At 39.9% G+C, this 25645-nt stretch overlaps 1 protein-coding gene across 6 annotated transcripts in view; it reads left to right on the top strand.

Moving 5' to 3' along the window:
• The first annotated feature begins 252 nt into the window (after window positions 1-252).
• Window positions 253-25645, top strand: part of LOC148853429 (uncharacterized protein At2g33490-like) — a 33297-nt gene continuing 7904 nt past the window's right edge. For 4 of the 6 annotated variants that reach the window (XR_016113058.1, XR_016113057.1, XM_088985282.1 and 1 more), the window contains exons 1-8: window positions 314-598; window positions 3734-3806; window positions 4567-4647; window positions 6042-6103; window positions 6216-6284; window positions 15158-15186; window positions 15263-15467; window positions 15562-15774. Coding sequence is in view for 4 of the 6 variants with exons in the window: in XM_088985282.1 (XP_088841408.1) it covers window positions 485-598; window positions 3734-3806; window positions 4567-4647; window positions 6042-6103; window positions 6216-6284; window positions 15158-15186; window positions 15263-15467; window positions 15562-15774 (846 nt within the window). In the remaining 2 variants the exon portion in view is untranslated. Of the gene's footprint in view, window positions 599-3733; window positions 3807-4566; window positions 4648-6041; window positions 6104-6215; window positions 6285-15157; window positions 15187-15262; window positions 15468-15561; window positions 15775-25645 lie in introns of all 6 variants that reach the window. The other 2 variants (XM_088985284.1, XM_088985281.1) reach the window with 1 other exon arrangement.

The following is a 25645-nucleotide window of genomic DNA, read 5'->3' as shown; positions in this document are numbered from 1 at the left end:
GGTAATGGTAATACGTAGTACAAATGCCCCCCATTATTAATCAAAACTCCAAAACTGAAAACTCAAAAGGGACGCTGTTTCCGCTTTCCACATTCTATAAAAGCGTACGTAATACGATTTGACAAATATTAGTGTAGACAAGCAAGGAAGAAACGTAGAAGCAGGCAATTCTGCTCTCTCCATTTCAAGAAAATTTCCCTTACTTTTTTTCCTTACTCGTAATAAGACTTTCTTTCTCCGTTGACCCCCCACCCCCACCCCCCCACCCCCACCAAAATAAAAAAACTCCAATGGAGTTAATCAACTCGGTTTCGGGATTTCCTCGCCAATTTTGAGTTGTGTTTTGTCTAACCTTTCCATTCACATAAGAGCGCTCTCTCTCTCTCTCTCTCTCTCTCTCTCTCTCTCTCTCTCTGGTTCGCTTACTGTTTTCCTCGGTCACAATCTTCCTTGTCTTGGGTTTCGTTGGGGCTGCACAGAAGCAATGAAGTCTTCTCTTAGGAAACTGCGAGGATTTGCATTAAACAAGAATGATGCCAGGGGAAAAAGAGATAATCAACCTTCGGCACAGCTGGATGAGCTCGCTCAGGCGTCACAGGTTCTCTCCCCACCCTCTCTCTTGATTATTTTTCTTCGGGGCACTCCTCTACTTTTCTTTTTTCTGTCTGGTGAGCATTGATACACAGGAACACTTCATAATTTAGGGTCTAACGGAGCATAATTCAACCTTAATCATTACAATTACCAAATTGCTCTACGCACTAAACTTTGAAGCGCGAATACGCACTAAACTTTGAAGCGCGAAGACTTTAGTCTTTTGGTTTTAGCTTCCCAATTCTATGGGTTAACTTTTTAACTTTTTCCTTCCTCCCTATCAAGCGAACTCGTTAATTAACTAGTTTGTGTTCTTGTGAGCACTGTATGCGGTACTATCTAATTGACTGAGGGATCACCGGAAGAACTGTACAAATAACTAGCGATACACTTGGATCCTCTGCAATTGCTCTATAAGGTTTTTGATTGCAGTCAAGCTCATGAGGCATAGCTAGATTGGATTATGCCTGTCCAATTGTGTTTATATGCTTCTCTTGGTTAGCTTTGTGCTTACCGGGTTGTTTTATGATTTGAGCCGAGTGGATTTTCTTCTCCAGTCATCCCTTTGACAGCTGGTTGTTTCTTGACCAAAGGCTTCTCTCACACCATATGCTATTACTCTTTCTCAAACATGGACAAATATAAAATGGTGTCTGAGTATAGTTTTGTTACAAATAAAGAAAATGCCAGATATGCCATTCACTGCCCCGTCTGGTCTCGCTGTGAAACCTACAGTGGGAACTTGATAATATTTGGTCACACCTTGGGTTAAAAGTTTACATTCAACAGGTTCTGTATGCTGCTCCTATTACTTACCTTCTGGAAGTCCTAACGTTGGAAGTAGGAAGTAATGGTAGCTTTGGGGCTTCAGAATGGATTTGTTGATGCACAAGAAATAAACTGTCCTGTAACTAGTCATTAATGCCAATCAACAAGTCATATATTAAATCTGACCATATAAAATAAATAAATAAAAGAACAATTGGTGCAAAGGGGAGAACCCGCCAAGGCAGGAATATGAACCTAAGGACCACTTCTCAAATGTAATTTGTATTCAAACAGAACATATCAATTTTCTTTTTGAAAGGTAATTGTAAAGATTGTATTACTGCAAGGAGGGTTTTTCCAGAGGTTACAAAAGTGGCACCAGTGTGTGCTATATATATAGCATATACAATTTTATTTTTTATTTTTTGACAAAAATCAGCTGGGATTTGACCAATAATTTGACCCCACTGATCACCATAAATTCTGAAATGGGAGACCACTGAACTCCTTTAGAGAAGCCCAATTTACTAGTAACCTCTATTCTTTGCTTATCACAGCCTCCACCTGTAACGCTTTGCCTTTGAAAATGCGGTTGTTCCTCTCCCCCCACAACACCCAGCCAGATTACAAGGGGAGAGGACAACCATAGAAGCCTGCCTCTCGTACTAATTCCACCTTCAAACTGAACATAGCATAACAATGAAAAAACTGAACACTGCATAAGGAAAATATTATGGAAGTGTAATTTGAATGTCTATTTATATCCTGGTGATTAATCAGAGAACTTTTTTGATATTAAAAAATTTTAAAAATCAGAAAGAACAAAAGATGGTTTGAAGTTTAAATCACATATATTACATTGGTGTGGGAAATGAAAGTATTAGGCACAGATGATCAGATATTAGAAATCTATTTTAATCAGTTTTTATAGATCTATTATGTTTGTTTCCATTGTTAAAAAATACATTCCGTTTATGATTAGTCATAAAAGATCATGTGGAGATGTACAAGGGAAGTGGTGCTGTGGACAATATGGAATGAGAGTAATTCAAGAATCTTCAATGACTGGGAGCAAAATGTCCTCACTGATCTTATTATGGAAAGACTATCTCATTTGGTGCGTACCAAAGAAGAATTCAAGCAGGGTGTTGATAGGTTTCATTTTGAGATTATGGATATAGTTGCTGGATTTGCTCCTCAAAAAGGACTACTGATTCACAGTTCCTCAGTTTGGAGACGTCAGACGTGGGAAGAATTAAGTTTCAATTTTATGGCTGTTCCCTTGGATATCCAAGCCTTTTGGGTTTGGATGTGTGTTTAGAGATCATTTGGACAATGTGATCCCATGATCCTTGCTATTTGCGTCCTGCTGGTGAAGGAACCTCTCTTAGACCTGTGCTTCTTGCCCTCCTTCAAGGACTAAAATTGGCCTCTTCTTCAGGTCAGAATGAATGATTGTGGAAGGAGACTATCAAGTTATAATTGGCTGGACACATACAAGAACAGGTGGTCCTTGATCCCTTAGAAATTTTGTCAAAGAAGTTAAGGCATTCTCCTTGAGATTGAACAGCTTGTTCAGGTTGACTCTACATAAGCAAATAGGCTAGATGATTTTTTGATAGGGAAAGTTAGATAGGTTTGGTTTAGTTTGGGGATACCAACTCTGGGGTTAATATTGCAGATTCTCTGGTTGGCTATGTCCTTGGCTATTATTTGGGCTATTTGGAATGAAATGAATAGGAGGATCTTTGATCAAAAGCAAATCCAAGAAGAACAGCTGATCAATCAAATCATCAGTAACCTTAGAGGCTGCTGAGTATTAACGTGCATTTCAAGGGCAATCCTTTGTCTAGTTCTTTTTTGGCTGTTGACTTTTTTGGGAGGCCTTAAAGGTGTTCAGATGTACAGTGAACTTTCATACTTGTACACTTTTTGATAATATCAATACAATTTTACCTTACCTTTTCGAAAAAAAAAAGATAGTTGCAGGATCTCCTTGCAAGCTCTTGTATTGCATTGTCAGATATCAGCTGTTGTATAGCCTCACCAAATGATGTGTGGGAGTCCTCACCTTTTCACCTTATTAATAATCCTTTAATAGTGCTGTTGACAAATATTTCATTAAAAAAGAAAGGAAATATGAAAAGGCAGCACCCAATTGTATTTTGCTATTGTTTGAAGTTCACTGATAGTAGCAGTTATGAGATGGCATATGGTGATATAGAGATAATAATATTGTATGAGATATAAAGATCTAAGACAATGGGAAACCTGATTTATATGTTTCTCTCCATTTAACTTTGCTCATCGGTCTTTGGCCTTCTTTAGGAATCTTGTTCAATTTCTTTGTTTGATTTGGTTGTGTTTGTAGGACATGCGAGACATGAGAAATTGCTATGATAGCTTACTTTCAGCAGCTGCTGCAACAACAAATAGTGCATATGGTACATAATGTCTTGCCTATAACTCTATAAGCATCTCTTTAGGGTATTTTTAGCTATCACATATGACTCTGTAGATTACTTTCTATCAAATTTATGCTTTGATTGCCAAATATAGGTTCTTAGTTGTTACTGTTTTAATAGGTGTAATAGATCTATTAGTCATGGGAATAAAAAAACTTGTGAGCTGTGTAAATGGAGCCTATTACACGTTAAGCCAACTAGTATAATCTTTTTGTACCTAGGCATAGTGTAAATTGTGTAATGAGCATACAAAAGCTGGGTGTTTGATCCCTGTTCAGTTTCTCATTGAGCAGGGACTCGTACATGCTTTCTTCAGAATTAACTTCAAATTCTACCAATCAGGAGAAAAGAAAAAAAAAACTTCAACTTTCTCTTAGAAAAGGAGGTTTCAACTTTCTCCAAGACCAATCATTATCTAAACAAGCCTCTCAAATCAGCTAAAATAAATCTATAAAAACTACTTTTAACCGTGAAAGGCTGGGAACTTGTAGAATTCGAATGGTCTTGATGGGCTTTTCTTTTCGATTTTGACCTATGAAACCTTGTAATGTCCTATGGTGTCTTCCTTATATAATAATTCATGGAAACCTCAAGGTTAATGGAACTTATTCAAGTTCCTAAAGTTACACTAAACTGGACCATGGTGATTTATGTGCACATTTCTGTTGTTGTGGATAATCTTTACATTTGGTGTTGTCTTAGAGATTTATGTTCTCATTTCAATTGTATTTACTTTCAGAATTCTCAGAGTCACTGCGGGAAATGGGTACTTGTTTGCTTCAAAGAACGGCATTGAATGATGATGAAGACAGTGGTAATTGTGTGGTTTTATTTTCTCACAACTTATGTATGAATATTTGATCAAATACCTGGTTCATAAATATAAAAAACATCCAGAGGTCTTTCTTTGGGAGGCCAGAGAATGCCTATTTCTCATGAATTTAGACAAACATCACTGGTTATTTATTTTATGGCTCAGGTAGACAGTATCATTATTTATAGTATTCAAGTATTGTCTGGCTTTTTATAATATGTTTTCAGTTGGGGAAATTTCATGTTCCGCATTCTGGACATTAATTTATCAGCAAATAAAGAACCATTCTACTCTTACTTTGTTGCAATTGTGTGCTAATTTGATCTTCAGGTAAAGTCTATTGTATTGTTTTAGCAAATCAAACTTGCTAGTTTTAGGAATTATTGTATTGCTTAAATCTTAATGTCTTTTTTCCTCTCTGATTAGCGACAAAATCAAAGGGTTTTATTAATCACCACAAGGATAACAATTAGGAAATGAATATAGATGATATGAACAGTTGAGAAAGAGATAGAAAGAGCCTGATGACAGTTAGGTATTAGTGTATTAGTGTTAGCAAAAGAAGGGAATCCATGAAAAGCATTACATGGTCAATACGGCAAAACCATGCACAGCTATAGTGTAAGGAGACTCAATTAGGGCAAAACTATTGGCAGTGATACACAGTCTGAAGTTAGGGAAAGAGTTAAGCTACAAAGGGATCATTGTGGAAGGATATTCAAAGGTAATGGTGGGATGGCTAAGGAATAAAGCACAAGCAACTTGGAAGAACAGATGTACAATAAGGATAATCAATTCTTTAGTGGAAGAATTAGATGTCAGATTTCAGTGGGTTACTAGAAGCACTAATAGTATAGCTGATAGATTAGCAAGGCAAGGGGTAAATAGATCTGAAATGTATTGGGGTTGGTTTCAAGGGAAGCCTATATAAAAATCACCTTAGGGTAGATAACAAATGGTGGTCTACAACCTTTCTCTTGTAATCTGTATATTATGTTTTTTTAATAATAAAATTTTTGACCATTTCTGATCCTCCCCCCCACAAAAAAAAGGATGGGGGCTAATATTTTTTTCCTGTTTTGTAGCTCATTTTATTTCATCTTTTACATCTATGTGCATTCTGAATCATGACATCATGAAGGAAGCTTGATATTTCTTTTTTTCTTCTTTTCATGATTTTCAACAAATCTGTGGCTCTCTCTCTCTCTCTCTTAAGTTTTTGTTTTCCTAAAATGAAGTTGGTTTCTCTCTATTAGCCATATGTGGGTTATTGTCTTGAATCATGTAGCCCAAAATCATTGCTTTAATATGGAAGCTGAGTATTACCTCATTTTCTTTGTAGTTTGAGTGTTCTATAATATCCAATGGATTGTGCTGTAACACTTTTTTTTTTAATCCAGGTAGAGTTCTGTTAATGCTGGGAAAAGTTCAGTTTGAACTGCAGAAACTTGTTGATAGCTATGTGAGTCACTGTTTTATATTATAAACAGTTAGCCCTTTCCCCTTTGTGTTATCGTTTTAAGACTTATGCCTTGATTTGGGCTTGATAATAACTAAATGTTTCCATGCATCAGCGCTCCCATATTTTTCAAACAATTACAACACCATCAGAATCCCTTCTCAATGAACTTCAAACTGTGGAGGTTTGTTCCTCTCCGTTATTTTCTCTTATAATATATGAAGACAGTGATTAGTTTTGGTATTATGATATACAGATACTTGGGATTTATGAAGTTGGATGTTTAATTTTTTTTTTGTGTCAATTTTGTATTTGGAACATCGTTGACCTGTGTCCTTATCATATATGGATAACATAATTTGATAGTTTCTTGATTCTATGTGCAGAACAATTGCCTGGTTTTCATTCTTCCCCCTTAGAAGTAATTTTCTTCTATGCTCTTTGATATTAGTAGGAGATAAAAAGGTTCAAATCCTTTAGGAAGGGTTAAGGCAAGGAAAAATAGAGAGTTCAATGTAACAGAGATCCACAGGAAATAATCCCCTAAGCACTCACCCTTAGGAAGAAATTCTGTGAAATCATTAATTGATTGACAAACTTAAAAGTAGGTTGGGTTGATTGCCATACCCTCGAATATTTTATTGTTTAATTGCTTTATCCACTAAAAGATAAAGCAATAAGTCATTCAGTTCAGCTATTTCAGCTGTTGTTGAACAGCTCCTGCTCTTCACTGGCATTCAACAGGGAATCAGATCAAGGATTTCATGGCACAACACAAGGTCTACACAGGCATTTGCCTCTTCTAGTCTATCATGTTATCTTTATTGAGTTGCCTTAATGCCGTGCTTGGTTTCGCTACCTGTACCCCTTCCTTTCTCTACTTTTTCTTTCAAACCAAATACAGCCTAAATGATTATATAGAGAAGAAGTGTTTAAATCTCCAGACCTTTAAGGTAAGAAGTTCTTTCTACTAGGCTAACACTGTCAATTAAGTCCATAGGTCATCAATGATTTACCATCTTCATCCCTCCAAAAGCCATCTTTGACTAACAGGCCCTGATTGCCTAATAAATAAAAGGAAGTAAAAAGAAAAATGAACCATTAAAAAAATTTGGCCAAACCTTAAGGAGGATGCCAAGCACTAATGGAAGTTTCCAAGGAGGGCATGACCTCAATAAAAATGGACCACTTAGAGTTAGTAATGATGCTGATGACACATTGATAAAAAAAAAATTGATGCCAATGACACTCCTACCTTAAAAACTGAATTGAGATGCACTAAAGCAAGCAGTCCAATGAAAATATCAAATTTCCACTAGATGAAAGGAACAAATCATCAGGTAAATTTAAATAGCAAGGTGTTATCATCTTTATGGCTTGATATCCTGGAGTACTTTTTTCAATTATAATCAGCATCTGAGATTTTAACTTTTTAAGTTTTTTCCATGCTCTCCAATTTTCCAAGAGTGAAATAGAATTTAGCTATTGCAAACTATGGTCTTACTAGTACTTCAAGTTTCTGGCCACACGGGGGGGGAGGGATGTGTGAGTTTACGCTAGTGTGGCTTGTGCTAATAAATTGTACTGTTACCTTTAGGTTGCAAGGTTCAACCATTTTTAGCCCTGTAAGAAGAATTTGTTGGTTTAGAAGCAAGACTTATTTTAGTCAAAGATTGGAAATGATTTATTTTATAATAAAATAAAATTCATTAAAGAAGAAGAAAAGGGTAAAAGAAGAGGTGATATGAAACTACCAAAGAAAACAGGGCTACAAGACCACACTACACAAAACAATAGAACACCAACTTTTACAAAGCCAGACCCCACCAAAGATAGACATGCAAGCTACATAAAAGAAAATCACCTCTCCTTTCTAAAAAGAAAAAGTCTCAATCTTACAATAGGTCAAACTAAAATACATAACAACTTAACCCAACAACACACCCACTTCCATCCCCAATGCAGACCACAACAGTGACAAACATCCCCCTTGGCAAGCCCCTAATAGAAAACAACTCCTATCCCACCCTAACCAGTATGGGTGGCTTCGAGCCAAGCCAAGCCGGATATTTGGCTATTCGAGCTCGGCTCAGTAGAAAAACATCAGGCTTGAGCTCGAATTTGGCTCGACTCAAAAGCTCATATATTTGAGTGTGGCTCAGCTCGACTCAAGCTTGACAGTGAGCCAAGCTTCATATATACATACTCAATTAGGCTTACGAGCTGAGCTTCATTAGGCTAGTCGAGGTCGACTCAATTAGCAAATGAGCCTACATGTTGGGCTCGGGATCGGCTTGAAGCTTGGTTTAAGTTGAACCTAATTGAGCTTTTCACAAGCCAAGTGTGAACAACTCGTGAAAAGCTCAGTTAGTGTCCTCCCATACAAACCAGCCATCCCATTTTCAATGCTCTTAAGGCTCCAGATTTGTAGTTTTAGTACTTCTTTCTCTTTCTTCAAGTTCCTAAAAACACTCTTCTTGCATAGTCTTCATTGCCTAAAAAGAATGGACCTAACTCCTTTCCAATTTAAACTTCTCTTTCAACTACCCTTGTGTCGTGCATCTTCCTAACGTGAATACCTTTGCGTAACACGTTTACCTCATGGAACCCCACCTAGATCTTCCTCGACTTTTTTCTCCTAAAGAACAAGACTTTTCTTGAATCTTCAGACAATGATCTATTACTGTAACTCTCATTTTAAACAGGGTTGCCCACATTATTAAACTGCATAATCTCTTCCACAAATGAAACAGATCCCTCAACTATTATACACTGTCTCCTGGCTTGGCCCAACACAGTCCTCCACAAAAAAATAGTGGTTGTAACCTTTTATCTCCAATTTCTTCACTAATGACCCTTTTTTCTACAGGTCAATCTCCAAAACAGACCTCTACAAAGATTGGAAATTTGATTAAGGTGCTTGGTTGTTGGCTTTGTCCTTTTATTGGAAACGCATTTACTTATATAAAAAAAAAAACTCAACAAAGCGTTGTTCCAACTATATGGGATCATCTAATTTGTGGTCAATTACTAGTTTAGTTAAAATTGAAAAATAGGAAATTCAAAAATTTCTTCAAATTTGTCTTTGTTGAGCAGGAGCAAGAGAAGAGAGAAGAGAGGAGAGTCGAGTGGACTGAAAACCCTCCAGAATCCTGGGGGCGAGTGTAAGAGTACACAAAACAACTGTCAACACTCCCGCTCAAGTTGGAGCATAGATATCAATCATGCCCAACTTGTCACAAAGATCATGATGTCTAGAAAGGTTTAAACCCTTTGTAAAGATGTCTGCAAGCTGGTTCTCAGAAGTGACATAGGGAGTACACACTTCGCCTGTGATAACTTTCTCTCTGATAAAATGCTTGTCAACTTCAATGTGTTTTGTTCTATCATGTAGCACTGGATTGGCAGCAATGCTTATAGCTGCTTTGTTATCACAGAATAGAGTTACAGGTTTGGCCACTAGGAAACCCAACTCACCCAACAAATTCTTTATCCACATGCCTTCAACAACCCCGTGGGCCATAGCACGATATTCAGCTTCAACACTGAATCTAGCCACTACATTTTGCTTTTTACTCCTCCATGTAACAAGGTTCCCTCCTATAAAGGTGCAGTAGCCACTGGTAGACTTTCCGTCACTTTGGGATCCAACCCAATCTGCATCTATATAAAATTCAACTTTCAAATGTCCGTGCTTTTGAAATAACAAGCCAGTACCCGGATACTTCTTTAGATATCGGAAGATTCTCTCTGCTGCTTCAAGATGAGAGGACCTAGGAGCATGCATGAATTGACTGAGGACACCAACAGCATATGCAATGTCTGGGCGAGTCATAGAAGGGTATAATAATCTCCCTACAAGCCTCTGAAACTGTTTCATATCCTTGAGAGGTTCACCACGGCTATCACCTAATTTATGGTTGGGGTCAATGGGAGAGTCAACTGGCTTCACCCCCATCTTCCCAATGTCCTGAAGTAAATCTAGGACATATTTCCTTTGAGAAATGAAGATACTCTTCTTTGATCAGGCGACTTCAATTCCAAGGAAGTACCTGGCAGGTCCTAGATCCTTCACTTCAAACTGAGTGGCCAGAAAAAACTTCAACCTCTGAATTTCATCATCCCATTCACCAGTAACAATTATGTCATCCACATATACAATTAGAGCAGCAATTTTACCTTATCGTCTTCTCACAAACAATATGTGATCTGATTGACATTGTTTGTATCCTTTCTACTAAACTGCCACATGGAATTTGCTGAACCAAGCTCTTGGTGATTGTTTCAGCCCGTATAAGGACTTCTTCAACTTGCACACTTTCTATTCATTGCCTTGAGCCAGAAAACCTGGAGGTTGAATCATGTAAACTTCCTCTTCAAGGTCACCATTCAAGAATGCATTCTTGATGTCAAGCTGGTGTAAATCCCAATCCAGATTAGCCGCAAGAGAGAAAAGAACTCTAATGGAGTTCATCTTGGCAACAAGGGCAAAAGTTTCTGCATAATCAACTCCATATACTTGAGTAAATCCCTTTGCCACTAAGCGAGCTTTATACCTTTCCACTGTTCCATCAGCCTTATGCTTGACTGTGAACACCCATTTACTTCCAACTGGAACCTTTCCCTTAGGAAGATCAACAAGTTCTCATGTGCCATTTTTGTGAAGGGCATTAGTTTCTTCCTTCATGGCATTTGTCCATTCAGGAACTGAAAGAGCTTCTGCCACATTCTTAGGGATAGGGACACCGTCAATAGAAGTAAGGAAAGCACGGAATGAGGATGAAATGTTCTCATAGGAGACAAAGTTGGAAATGGGATGTTTAGTGGTGCACAATCTAACACTCTTCCTGTGAGCAATAGGACGATCAAGATCATTAGCAGTAGGGGAATCATTTTCAATAGATTCAAGGACATCATTGGGAGCCAAAATACCTGGGTGAGTATGATCCTCCCCCGAGGAGTCTGGTGGCACTGGAGGTACAACTTCCGGATTCTCTACAGCTCTTGAATTTGGTTGGCCTTTGCGACGACGAGAAAAAACACGAAAAGGCGGAGGGTCAGAGAGAGAGGGAAGTTGAACCAGTTTCTCCTCATGCCTACACTCCCCCTGAGGAGAAACAGGAAAGAAAGGCGCATCTTCAAAGAAAGAAACATCCATGGAGACATAGAATTTCTGAGAAACAGGATCAAAACAACAGTATCCCTTTTGAGTGAAGGAGTAACCAAGAAATATGCAAGAGATAACACGAGAATCCAATTTCCTACGGGTGGGAGACAGATTTTGGACAAAACATCGGCAACCAAAGACACGAGGAGGAATAAAAAGAAGAGGAGCCTTAGGAAAGAGAAGTTGATGTGGGGCTTTGTACTCTAATTTACGAGAGGGCATACGGTTTATAAGGTAAGTAGAACAAAGAATAGCTTCAAGCCAAAAACGTTTGGGAACATTCATATGAAGTAGTAAACCCCGAGCAACTTCAAGGAGATGTCGGTTCTTCCGTTCGGCCACCCATTTTGCTGTGGCGTGCGGGCACAAGAGCTACGGTGAAGGGAACCACGCGAAGCAAAAAACTCCATGAGGTCATTATGAAAAAATTCTTTTGCATTGTTTGATTGAAAAGTTTGGATTTCAATTTGAAATTGAGTGAAGACCATCCGCTAGAAATCTTGAATGATTTTTTGTACTTCTTCCCTGGTTCGCATCGGGTATACCCAAGTATATCTAGAATAATCATCAATGAGGGTAATGAAATACTTGTAGCCACTCTCAAATGGTAAAGTAATAGGGCCTCATACATCAGAATGAACAATGTGAAAAGGAGATTCAGATTAACTATTTCTTTGAAGAAAATGAGTTCTGCAATGTTTACTTAATTGACACGTTTGACAAGAAAAATCAGAAACAAACATTGACTTAAACAATTCTGAGAATACAACTTTCAAAGACTCAAAAGACAAATGACCAAGACGACAATGCCATAAATAGACTTTTTTCTTACAGGACTGACTCATAGACTCTGTAACATGAAGACCAGCCTTATTCTCCAGCATGTAAAGTCCATCAGCCATACGTCCCCTACCAATCATTCTCCCCGAGGCCAAATCTTGAATCACACAATGAGAAGGGAAAAAAGTCACTGAGCAATTCAAAGAATTAGTAACACTACTAACAGAGAACAAATTAATAGGAAATTTTGGAACATGAAGGACATCAGAAAGGGTAAGACCAAGAGGAAGAGAGAGAGTTCCTTGACCAGCTATGGAAGTGTATGATCCATCGGCTAGTCTCACCTTGTCTCTTCCAGAAATAGGGTAGGTTTGAAAGTAAGAGGATGTACCAGTCATGTGTTTTGACGCTCCATAATCAATAATCCATGGAGAGTCAGGGGTGTGAGAAGCAACATGGAAAGCAGTGGCAGGGTTACCTGACGTAGATGCAAATGAGGTTGAGGGAGGAGCATTCATCTGACGAATTGATCTACCATAGAGCTCTAAATGGTCACGAAAGGAATTCATAATATCCTCCATCGGGTCAGGTCCAGTGAGATGTGTCTGAGTCACAGTAGAAATTGGGGGCTGATTCTCCCAAGTAGCCATATTGGCCATGTGATGTTTCTTTGTACCTTGCTATTCGGACCTCTTATTCACCTCTGAACCTTGCTTCTTAGTCAGATCTTGAGCCCATTTTGGTTTCCCATGAAGATCCCAACAGGTATCTTTGGTGTGTCGGGGTTTCTGGCAATGAGTGCACCACAATTTTTCCTTATCCTCTGTTTTTTTCTAGAGATCTCTTTTCCTGGAGGAAGATCCCACACCAGTAGAGAACCCCCTTTTGCTACCAACACAACAGCATCCCCACCAGGGCTGTTCATCAAATTTCTTCTGCTTTCTTCAGACTATACAAGAGCATAGACTTCCTGAATAGATGGGAGATCTTTAGAGCTGAGAATCTGAACCCTGATAGATTCATACATAGGATTCAGACCATGTAAGAATGCAAACACCCTTTGCTGGGAGACAAGTTGCTTGTACTTTTTGGCATCCTCATCACACTTCCAATCCACACTCTGGTAGTGATCCAACTCCTTCCAAACAGAGGTCGATTCAGAGTAATAAACTGATAAACACCTCTCCCTCTGTCTACAAGTAGATGATGCTGCCTGCAGTTGATAAATTTTGGCATAATGTCGCAATTCTGAATATGTAGACTTTGCTTGTTCCCAGATTTCATTTGCAGTTTCAGCCCACATGAAATTCTTCCTTATTTGAGGTTGCATGGAAACCAAGAGCCAAGACATAACAATATTGTTCTCCTGATTCCATCTATCATATTCAGCACTCCCAGAGGATGGTTCTTTTATCCTCCCATTAATATAGCCTATCTTCCCTCCTTGCAGTGATGTATAATTTGATCCCTCTTGACCACTCTAGGTAATTTAAACCATCAAGAGGGACAACAGCCATAGGAAAGGATATGTCACCCCCACCCATTCCATTCAGCATTGAGGAAACTCCAGATGTGGCTGAATCTTCATTGCCCATGATATCAGAATAAAACGAAACAGCAACCAAATGAGTACTGCCGTACAAGGCTATTGCAGAAACAGGTCCTTCTGACCTCCGGTTTCACTGGGAGCAAAATCAGAACACTGCTGTTGCAGTACTGGAACAGTCCTTCTGACCTACGGTTTCACTGAGAACAAAGTCTGAACACTGTTGTTGCAGTACTGAAACAGGTCTTTCTAACCTACGGTTTCACTGAGAACAAAGTCTGAACACTACTGTTGCAGTACAAGAACAGATCTGTATGACCTACAATTTTGTAGGAATCAAAAAGAAACACTGCAGTTGCAGTACATCACTAGGTCTGAATGACCTAATCAGTAGGCCTGATAGCCAACCAGTCAATGAGAACAACAGGGTAGCCGAACAGTCAATCAATAAGATTAATTCAATATCAGCTTCAGGGCATCAACAATCCATAATACCAAAAAAAAACAACTGAATACAGTTACTTTGTTAAGGAATACAGTCAATCAACAGTCCATCGATTGGCTGAACAGACAATCATTAGGGCAGCCGAACAGAAGATGACCAGTACCTCTTTTAGTTTCAGATGATAGTCTCTCTGTAAACCAGAACTCCTTCTACGAACCTCAAACAATAGCCTCTCCACAGTCGAGCAGACAAGAGGTACAACTTCTGGGCTGGAAGATGAAAAGACTCTGTAACTTCTGGGTCAAACTGAGTACACCAGATTAGGAGTTTGATGGAGACAGCTCTGGGAGATGAAAGGTCACTATAACTTCTGGGTCGAACTGGATGCAACAGATTAGCATTTCAAGGGATGCAGCTCTAGGAGATGGAGAGACCATCTGCACGACATTGAACAGCAGGTTTGCTTGACACCACCCTTCAAGCCTGCACGACTTGCTCTGATACCATGTTGAGCAAGAGCAAGAGAAGAGAGGAGAGGAGAAGAGAGAAGAGAGGAGAGGAGAGTGGACTGAAAACCCTCCAGAATCCTGGGGGCGAGTGTAAGAGTTATTATTTATACTGGCCCAGTCGTACAATATAAACAAGGGAGAAATTACAACAGTACCCTTGAGGTACTAAACCCGAGTACACAAAACAACTGTCAACAGTCTTGAAAATGGTGATGGTGGTACATTGCTTTGAAATCCACACTCAGATGTTGGTGCATTTATTTTGAAACATGCATTTTTGAATGTTTCAAACTTCCTAGTATTTGATTTGTTAATTAACAGTCTTTTTTATCCACATTGTTTACTTTTTTATAAAAAGTTATTGAATTGACATCTTGCAATCTCAAACTTCTCCTATTCAAAATACACATTGGATTTAAAATTCTATATATAAAGCTTCATCTATTAGGACTCAATGAAGATTAAATTCCTGTTTGTTTCTTTCTTGTTTAGCATCTGCAATTTATCCTCAAGATCCAGACAAGAAATTAAGTTTTTACAATAGTTTCAATAGTTGGCTTTTAATTGTTAGATCTTATATTTGATGATTTTACCTTATTTCCGGTTTCAGGATATGAAGCGGCAATGCGATGAGAAAAGGTCTGACTGTTTCCTTTTTATCTTCCCTGATACCATGAAGTGAATGTCTTCTCACTTAAAAGTGTATGATCTTCAGAAACATGTATGAATACATATTGGCGGCACAGAGGAAGAAAGGAAGGCCAAGAAGCAGCAAAGGAAGTTTTTCTTCTCAGCAGTTGAAGGCAGCTCATGATGAATATGATGAGGAGGCAACATTATTTGTATTTCGTTTAAAGTCGTTGAAGAAAGGGCAATCTCGAAGTCTTCTGACACAGGCTGCTCGGCATCATGCTGCACAGGTTCCCTCCCTCCCCCATAAAATGAAAATTTAAGATAGCAAGATTCCTCTTCTTAGTTGACAGTTAATAAACTTTGTTCCTTTGTTTCATACAGTTAAAATTCTTTAGGAAGGCACTCAAGTCTCTTGAGGATGTTGAAGCACATGTAAAACTGATTGCTGAACAGCAGCATATTGATTATGAATTCAGTGGACTTGAAGATGATGATGGTGATGATGATGATGATAGCAATGATGATGGAGAGTTAAGTTTTGACTATGGAAAAAATGACTATGGAGACGTAGCAACGGAAAGTGATTCAATGGAGGTGAGATTTGTTGTTAGAATGATTTGTTAGTTGTTTCTGCTGTTATAGTATTTTATACAGTCAGTCTTAGGGTGCTGTAAGCTTGTTTACTGCTTTTTATTATTGTTTTTTATTAGGGTGTGCCTCCAGGGGCAAGGATGTAAATTTCCTTTTATTTTTCTCATTAATATAAATTGAAAGCCGGGCGCCGCCAGCCTAATGTCTTGGCTCCCAAACAGCCGATCTCTCTTCTCTTCCTTCTCTCTTATTCTCCCTTTCTTCTCTTCTTCCTAGAAGAAAACATGGTATCAGAGCAAACTTCTGGGCAATAGGAGGACTTTTCTCTCTCTGAACTACATCTCCTCTCATCAGTTTTTTTTTTTTTTAATTTCTTGAACTGTGAGGTGCAAGAGCCCAATCAGACTGGTCAGAATTCTCAGACTGTGACTTCTCTGGGTTCTTCCTTGGTCATAATACCAAGGTCATAATACCAAGGAAACCCTAGTGGGTGACACCATGACAGCCGATGCTGTGAAGGCTGCATTCTTGTTATGTTCACCTTCGTACAGGTGCTGTATAGGGGGTTGTGTGCTCCCTCGTTATAGGTATGTGCTGCCTTTTTTTTGGTGTGGCTTGTGGGGCCTAATGATGATTGAAGACTGGTTTTTTGGGTCTGTTAGTTACTAGTAGTGGTGCTTTCTGCAGTGTTGTTCCATTCTAGGAGGCAGATTGGTGTGTGTTTTGTGCCTACGTGTGTGTTGGGTAGTAGAAATAGGGTAGAGACCTATTTCTGTGTACATCAGTGGTTCCTTTTGAATTGTAGAACCTGCCCAACATGGCAACTGATGATTCAACTTCGTCTGGGGGTTACATCAACCTGTGGTACAGCTGGTATGAATGCTGAGAGTATGCTTTTTCTGATGCCAATTGCCCCTTTGAATGGTTTGAACTATCTAGAGTGGGCTAAAGGTGTTAAACTATATGTTACAGCTAGGGGAAAAGTTGGATACATAAATGGGAGAGTAAAAGAACCTAAAAATGGGACAGCTGAACATGATAAGTGGGATCAGAAGAACAGCACGGTGATATCTTGGCTACTTGCAGCCATGAAACCAAGTGTAAAGAAGAATTTTATATGGGGAAAGACTGCAAATGAGATATGGAAACAAGCTAAAACTACCTACTCTGAGCAAAGACTCTATGCCAAGATTTATCAGTTACAGGCTGAATCCTCAACTTGTAAACAGGGTGACCACAGTTTGTCAGCATATTATTCAGCTCTTATTTCTGTTTGGAAGGAGTTGGATCACTATCAGACTATAGAATGGAAGAATGATGATGATGCCAAAGCCTATAAGAAGTTGGTATCTTAGCAGCATTTTGAGAAGTTGTGATTTGCCTTCAGTCCAAGAGGTGCATGCCCTAGTCCAATCTGAGGAAGGTACGCGGAGTGTAATGGTTGCAAATGAGGGGGAGCAGCAGATTTTATTAGCTGCAACAGGTAGTGCTAATGTAGGAAAGAAAAGTGGTGATCCCAAGAAAGTTGATGACAAGGACAAGTTGTGGTGCACTCACTGCCGACATTCAAGACATACTCGTGATACATGTTGGGAGCTCTTTGGAAAACCAAAGTGGGCTGTAAAAAAGGAAGAGCAGGGTAAGGTGCAGGGCCAGAAGAAGTACAATGTAGCAAATATGGCAGCTCAAAATTCTCAGTCTACTAGTAACCCTAGTGCTACACAGGAACAATCCACGAGTCCTGACCCTAAGGAATATATCATGAACTCATTCCGCAATCATCTAAAATTGTATGGTAGGGCTCTAAGATGGACAACTCAGTTACTAGTACTCCCTCTACTTCATTTGCATCTACATCAGGTAATGCGGCCTCTGCCTTCCATGTTTCCACTGCCACTGATTCCTCTTGGATTATTGATTCAGGGGCCTCGAACCACATGACCAGTAAGCCAAATCTATAGCTTGTTGTCCGGAAGAAATAAGGTGAGGCTTGCAGATGGATGATTCTCATCCATTGCAGGTCAGGGATCAATATCTCTTCCCCATGGCCTCAACCTTAATAATGTATTACGCGTACCTAAACTTCCTATCAATTTGCTTTCCATTAGTAGTATCACAAATTCTTTAAATTTTAGTGTAACTTTTTTTCCTAGTTCATGTATTTTTTAGGATCTAACTTCTGGGAGGACAATTGGTAGAGGAAGCTTAGTACATGGTCTCTATACTCTCAACAACAAGGCTAGTTTCTCGGTGTCATCTTCATTAGGTCATCTTTAGAGTCACATTGTTAATTGGGTCAGTCCAATAAGAGTCAAGTTTTTTTTCTTGGGGCACAATCATCTAGGTCATGTGTCCTTTGAAATATTGAAGTGTTTGTTTCCATCCTTATTTTAAGTCATGTTCGGTGTAAGATTTTCAATGTCAAACATGTCAATTGAGTCAACAATGTTAAACAACTTTTCATTCAAGTAACAAAAGAGCAAATTTCCCTTTATCACCTTGATTGATGACTTTTCTCATTATACATGGATATTTCCTATGCGTACCAGAGACGAAGTCCCAAAGATTATAAGGGACTTCCAAAGGATGGTATTCACACAATTTCATGTTGAGATTCAAATCTTTCAATCAGATAACGCGAAAGAATATTTCCATGGTGAGCTTAATGAATTTTTTGCTTCCCATGTGTTAAGTTGACTGATTTTATATATTGTTGGTTCGGCTGATAAGTATACATGTTAGTTAGTATTGGGTTTTAAGCTGTTAGGTACTGGGCCTTTGTTATTGGGCCTTAGTCTGTTTAGTGTTTTAAGCAGTCTGGGTGTCCCATCACTAATCAGGGGCATTCCAGACATTTCACGTAGCACTGTATTGTAATCTACTATAAATAATAGTACTGTCAACTGGGTTACTCAGTTCGACATTCTCAGCACCTGTTTGCCTTCACCTCTCTTCTACTACTTTAGCTACAACCTTTCAGCAAACATGGTATTAGAGCATTGAGTGATCTTCTGGTTACAGCCGACGCCAACTCTTCTCTCTTGCTTTCTTTCTGTCTTTTTTTTATCTTGGTTGCTACGGGGAAACCCTAGGGTTGCCATAGAACAGAACAAGGTTCGAACCTAGGGTTTCCCTTGGTTGTAGGGCACAAGGGAAGTAAGACCCAGAAGTTGATGTCCTACTAGACTGCTTCTAGTAGTTAGTAGTCATTCGGTTGCTAAGAGAGGTCTGTATAGGACAGACCTAGGTTGAGGACTGATTTCAGCAGTCCTAGTATTGGTCGTAGGGGTGAGCACACTCTACAGTAGCAGAAGTCGAAGCCCAAGAGAAGTATGCATAGTGCAGTGGTGGAGAGCTCTCAGTTTCAGGTCGGTTACTAGCTCACAAAATACTTCTTGCTGCTGTAACTGGTCCACTTCAGAACTGTGACCACTTTGGCTAGTCTGAAACAGTGTTATCTACACAAAGTCTGCAACCAAGATGTCTTCAATATCCGTAGAGGTCTCTTCTAGGGATAACAGACCTGGTGGGAGGTCTTCAAATCTGGAAAACCCGAATCTGCACAACTTGCAAATTACAAGTGTGTTGCTGGATGAATACAACTTCAGGGAGTGGTCCGTTTTTGCAATGCTTTTTATTACTTCCCGTGAAATCGCAGGTTATTTAGATGGGAAGAAGAAGGAACCCAAAGTTGGCAGTGTGGAGTATGCAGTGTGGCGCAAGGAGAATGCCACAGTTATGTCCTGGCTGCTTGCTTCTATGACTCCACGAGTTGCCAGGACTGTTCAACACTTTCCCGCAGTAGCTAAGATTTGGGAAAAAGTGTCAAAAACCTATGGACAGAAGAAAAACAATGTTAGAATTTACAGGTTGAACCAAGACATTGCTGCTTTAAGGCAAGGGGATATGACAGTTGCAACATATTTTGCAACTCTGGAAGGACTATGGGAAGAACTTGATCATCACTTGATTCTGGATTGGGAGAATGCCAGGGACAAGGAGAGACATGATAAGCAGATTGAAGAGAGCAGAGCCTTTAAGTTCTTGGCTGGCCTGGACCCAGTGTATGAGGGCATAAGGTCACAAATTCTTGGAAGAGATGAAATGCCCGAACTACATCATGTTTATTATCTGGTAAGGAATGAAGAGGTCAAGAGAAAGGAGATGTAAGTTGACACTCAGATGCAGCCAGCTGAACAATCTATAGAACATTCAGCCCTGATTTCTACAAATCAAAAGGGGAACAGATATCCAGACAAAAGGCATCTTAAGTGCACTCATTGTGGAGGTGAAAGACATGTAAAAGAAAAGTGTTGGGTCCTGTATCCTCACTTGAAGCCAGCTGCATTGAGAAAAGACAAGAAGCAACAGAAGGGTCAAGCGGCAAGTGGGAACCTTGTCACTAGTAACAATGGTGATAGCTCACAGAGTATACCAACAGTGGCTTCTTCTTCCATGGGGCAAGTTGCTAATTCCTCCGGAGTCGATACCTTGGGCATCACTGCTGGTGAGGTAGAGGTCCTTAGTCGGGCTTTAGCCCGTCTAAGGAGTAACTCTTTTGCTTCCACCTCTCTTGCCAGATCAGGTATAGTCTCTGCCTTTAGTGCAACTAGTCCTATTGACTCTACTTCTTGGGTTATTGATTCCAGTGCAACTGACCACATGACACATATGTCCTCCTCATTCTCTTCATATCACTTGTTGTCTGGTCAGGATAAGATGAGAGTTGCTAACGGGTCTTTCTCCACCATCTCTGGCAAAGGGGTGGTTGACCTAAGCAAGGACCTCTCTCTTAAATCAGTTCTTCATGTTCCTAGTCTTACCTCGAATCTTTTGTCTGTTTCAAAACTTACCAATAATTTGAACTGTAGCATAACCTTTTTTCCTACTCATTGTGTCTTTCAGGACATATTGACGAGGAGAACAATTGGGAGTGGTCATGAGTATGGAGGCCTCTACTATTTTGATGCAGACATCGGTTCAGCCTTACAAGCATCTGCTGCTAGTGGTTCGAAGAATGTGGAATCAATAGCTAGGTTGCATCTGTGGCATGCTAGGCTAGGTCATTTACCTTTTTCTTCATTGGAAGTGTTGTTTCCCGAATTGTTTAAGGGCATTTCAAGTCAGAGTTTAGTTTGTGAAGTATGTCAACTGTCAAAACAATGTAGAATTGTTTATCCAGTTTCTAGTAATGAAATTCAAGCTCCTTTTGATTTGGTTCATTCTGATGTTTGGGGCCCTTCACCTATTGTTTCTATTGATGGATTTCGTTACTTTATCAGTTTTATTGACCACTACTCTCGATGCACATGGATCTACCTGTTAAAAGGACGAGATGAAGTGTCACAGATAACCATGGCATTTTGCAAAATGATTGAAACACAATTTGACAAGAAGATTAAGCAATTCAGGTCAGATAATGTTGTTGAATATTTTGAAAAATCCTTGAACTTGTTCATGGAAGATGCTGGCATGCTATATCAATCATCTTGTGCTAATACCCCTCAACAGAATGGGGTTGCTAAGCGCAAGAATAGACATCTATTGGAGATAGCTCGAGCCCTACTATTCCAGCACAAGGTTCCCAAGCACTACTGGTCTCAAGCAATACTTACTGCATCATATCTGATAAATCGGATGCCATCTAAGGTGTTGGGTATGAAAACCCCTTTCTTTGTTCTGTGTCCTACCCTTCCAGGCTTTCCTCTTCCTCCTAGGGTCTTTGGTTGTGTATGTTTTATACATGTAAAGGATCCAAAGAAGACCAAGCTGGATCCTAGGGCTACGAAAGGAATTTTTTTGGGGTACTCTCCTACACAAAAGGGTTATAAGTGTTATGATCCTGTCACCAAGAGAGAGTATGTCACCAGAGATGTGGTCTTTTTTGAGTCTCAACCCTACTTTCAATCTTCCCAGGATCCTCTTCAGGGGGAGACTAGTGGGATGGAAGAGGATTCTTGTTCTCCCTTCTTTTTTGTTCCCCTATCTACCTCGAGCCTTCCATCCTCTCCTTCTACTCCTAGTTGTGGCATCCCGGGTGAACCTAGTGAGGCTCCCACTGTGCCTGTTACCTCTCCTGATAATGTAGATGTTCCTGAGGGCTCTAGTAGGCAACAGAAAGATATAAGAATCACCTACAACAGAAGAAAAAATGGCCCTCAAACTCATGACAGCAACCAGTTGGACTCGGATCAATCTGTCTCCGCAATCCAAGGTAATCCCAACACACATACTTCTGATTTGGATCTTCCTATTGCTCTTCGTAAGTCTATCTGTTCTTGTACTACTCGGCACCCCATTGCTGATTTTGTTTCTTACTCGCGTTTATCTCCATCCTATCACTCCTTTGTGTCTGCTCTTTCCTCTGTACATGTTCCTTCTAGGTACTCAGAGGCTGTGTCTGACCCAAGGTGGAAAGAAGTTATGAATGAAGAGATGAAAGCTTTAATGAAATCAAGGACTTGGGAATTAGTGGATTTGCCAGAAGGGAAGAGCATTGTCGGGTGCAAGTGGGTGTTCATCGTAAAGCATAGGGAGGACGGGTCCATTGAAAAGTACAAGGCCCAGCTTGTGAAAAAGGGGTTTACTCAAAAAGAAGGGATTGACTACAAAGAAACCTTTGCTCCAATAGCGAAGCTCAACACAATTCGGGTTTTACTATCATTAGCAGCAAATTTTTCATGGGAACTCCATCAGTTGGATGTGAAAAATGCCTTCCTAAATGGTGATCTTCATGAAGAGGTATTTATGGACCCTCCACCAGGCTACGACTTTGATAGAAAGGTGTGTAAACTGAGGAAAGCATTATATGGCCTAAAGCAGTCTCCTCGTGCATGGTTTGAGAGGCTTTATGGGGGCCATGAAGAAAGTGGGGTACACTCAGAGCGGTGCAGACCATACCTTGTTCATAAGGAGACAGGATAGCAAACTTACAACCCTTATTGATTATGTGGATGATATGGTGATTACTGGGAATGACCTAGAAGAGATCAAAAGACTAAAGGAGTTTTTAGCTTCTGAATTTGAGATCAAAGACTTGGGCCATTTGAGATACTTTCTTGGGATTGAAGTTGCTAGGTCAAGAGAGGGGATCTATATATGTCAGCGGAAGTATGTACTTGACCTCTTAGAAGAGACAGGCATGATAGGGTATAGACCAGCAGATACTCCAATAGAACAAAACCATGGTCTACAGGAATCAGTATGGGAGGACTACTGTGATAAAGAGAGATACCAAAAATTGGTAGGGAAGCTGATATTATCTATCTCTCACCTGACCAGATATTGCTTATGTTGTGCATGTTGTCAATTAGTTCATGCACTCTCCAAAGATCCCTCGTATGAGAGCAGTTGAAAGGATTCTCAGGTACTTGAAGACTTGCCCAGGAAAGGGAATTCTGTTCAGAAAACACAATAAAATTGAAATTGAAGCTTATATTGATGCAGATTGGGCCGGTTCTGCTGGGGACAGAAAATCAACTTCAGGATATTGTACATTTGTTGGAGGGAACCTGGTTACTTGGCGGAGTAAGAAGTAGAATGTGGTTGCTAGATCAAGTGCAGAGGCTGAATATCGAGCTATGGCTCATGGTGTTGCTGAACTTCTATGGCTTAGGACCCTTCTTGGTGAGCTTGGCATTAAATCTGAGGGTCCTCTCAGGCTGTATTGTGACAACAAGGCTGCTATCAACATTGCAAATAACCCAGTGCAACATGACAGGACAAAACATATTGAGATTGGTCGACATTTTGTTAGAGAGAATAGTCTCGGGAGAACTCTACACTCCTTATACTCCATCCGAGATGCAGATTGCAAATGTGCTGACTAAAGGGTTGGCTGCAAGAAAATTCTTGGACCTTCTTGGCAAGCTAAACATGACTGACATCCATGCTTAGCTTGAGGGGGAGTGTTAAGTTGACTGATTTTATGTGTTCTTGGTTCGACTGATAAGTGTACATGTTAGTTAGTATTGGGTTTTAAGCTGTTAGGTATTGGGCCTTTGTTATTGGGCCTAAATCTGTTTAGTGTTTTAAGCAGTCTGGGTGTCCCATCACTAATCAGGGGCATTCCAGACATTTCATGTAACACTATATTGTAATCTACTATAAATAATAGTATTGTCGACTGGGTTAGTCAGTTCGGCATTCTCGGCACTTGTTTGCCTTCACCTCTCTTCTACTACTTCAGCTACAACATTTCAGCAAACACCATGGATCCCTTCATGGTTCATGTGCAAGAACACCACAACAAAATGGTATTACTAAAAGAAAGAATAGACATCTTCTTGAAGTAGCACGGGGAATGATGTTACATATGAATGTGGCAAAACGTTTCTGGGCAGATTTTCTTGATGTTGCATATGTCATCAATCGCATGCCCTCTAGAGTATTGAACTACAAGTCCCCCCATCAGTTGTTGTTTCCTCACTCCCCTTTGTTTTCCATCCCCATGAAGGTGTTTGGTTGTCATGCCTTTGTTCATGATTTGTCTCCTCGTGACAAGTTGGACCCTCGGTTTATTCCATGTGTCTTCCTTGGGTATCCTTCCTCTCAAAAGGGGTATCAGTGTTTTGATCCTATTGGTCATAAGTACTTTGTCTCTATGGATGTTTCCTTCCTCGAGTATGAATCGTTCTACCCTGCCTCTCCCCAGGGGGAGAGTAGTACATAGGAGGAAAAACAGGTTCGCCAAGTCTCTCTTCCCTCCATTCTGGATCCAACTCCATTTTGCGTCTTCCTACGTACACGCCGTAGAGACCAGCAATGTTTTAAAGATGTAGAGCTACCGGATATTGAGCAACCGATGCCATCATACTCCCAGGAGGTAAGTCCAAATGCGCCAATCACTCTGTCCCTATTGATTCCCTTGTTCCCATTTCGGTTGTGGATGATCTTGACATCCCGATTGCTCATAGAAAGGGAGTTAGATTGTGCACTACCAAACACCCTATTACCCACTATGTATCTTATGATCATATTTCCCCCTCTCACCGAGCATTCTTATCTGTTGTTGATAGTATTCCCATACCCAAAAATGTGGCAGAGGCCCTGACTTATCCTGAATGAGCAAATGCTATGAAGGATGAGATTAATGCCCTCCATAAGAATCACACTTGGGAGTTAGTTGATCTTCCAAAAGGGAAAGACCCTATGGGGTGTAAGTGGGTGTTTATAGTGAAACACAAGGTTGATGGAACAATAGAAAGATACAAAGCAAGGCTGGTAGCAAAAGGGTACACTCAGGTTTATAGTATTGACTATGATGAGACTTTTGCCCTGTAGCGAAAATGAATTCAATCCGGGTTTTTTTATCAGTAGCTGCAAATCTTGACTAGGAATTGCATCAACTTGATGTAAAAAAATGCCTTCTTAAATGGTGATATGGAGGAGGAGGTTTATATGGTTCAGCCACTGGGCTTCTATGCCAAAGTGAGAATGAGTAGTGATTTAAAAGGCACACCTTGGTGCACAGGCGAGGCACATTTTAGGGTAGGCGCCTCACCCATGTCCTAAGCGCAGCCCTTTCAAAGGGCACACGCCTAGTGCGCCTTGTTCCTCAGCCCAAGCATGCACCTTTTGAAATTTTGATGTTTTTTCGCTTTTTTGTGTCTAGCAGCTCAGTTGGGGCTCCTCCCCCAGACCCCCATGCCATGCTCCTCGAGGCAAGCCCAAACAAATCCACGTTAGGTCTTAAATTCTTAGTTCTCACACAAAAAATAATGATTTTATAGTTTTAATTGCTTTTTAAGAAGATATTTTATTAGGATGAATGAATGAACAACATTACCAAATAGGGGGTTCTCGAGGGGCATGGCACAAAGGCATCTCGTAGAATCAGGAATGTAATATGTTTTACATCACATTAGCTACTTCA

The sequence above is a fragment of the Nelumbo lutea genome, chromosome 4 (assembly GCF_056320005.1).
Source record: "Nelumbo lutea isolate HS-2025 chromosome 4, American lotus-T2T, whole genome shotgun sequence".
Lineage (NCBI taxonomy): Eukaryota > Viridiplantae > Streptophyta > Magnoliopsida > Proteales > Nelumbonaceae > Nelumbo > Nelumbo lutea.
Note: the sequence above shows the minus strand (reverse complement) of the source record. Positions and strands in the feature narration are given on the sequence as shown.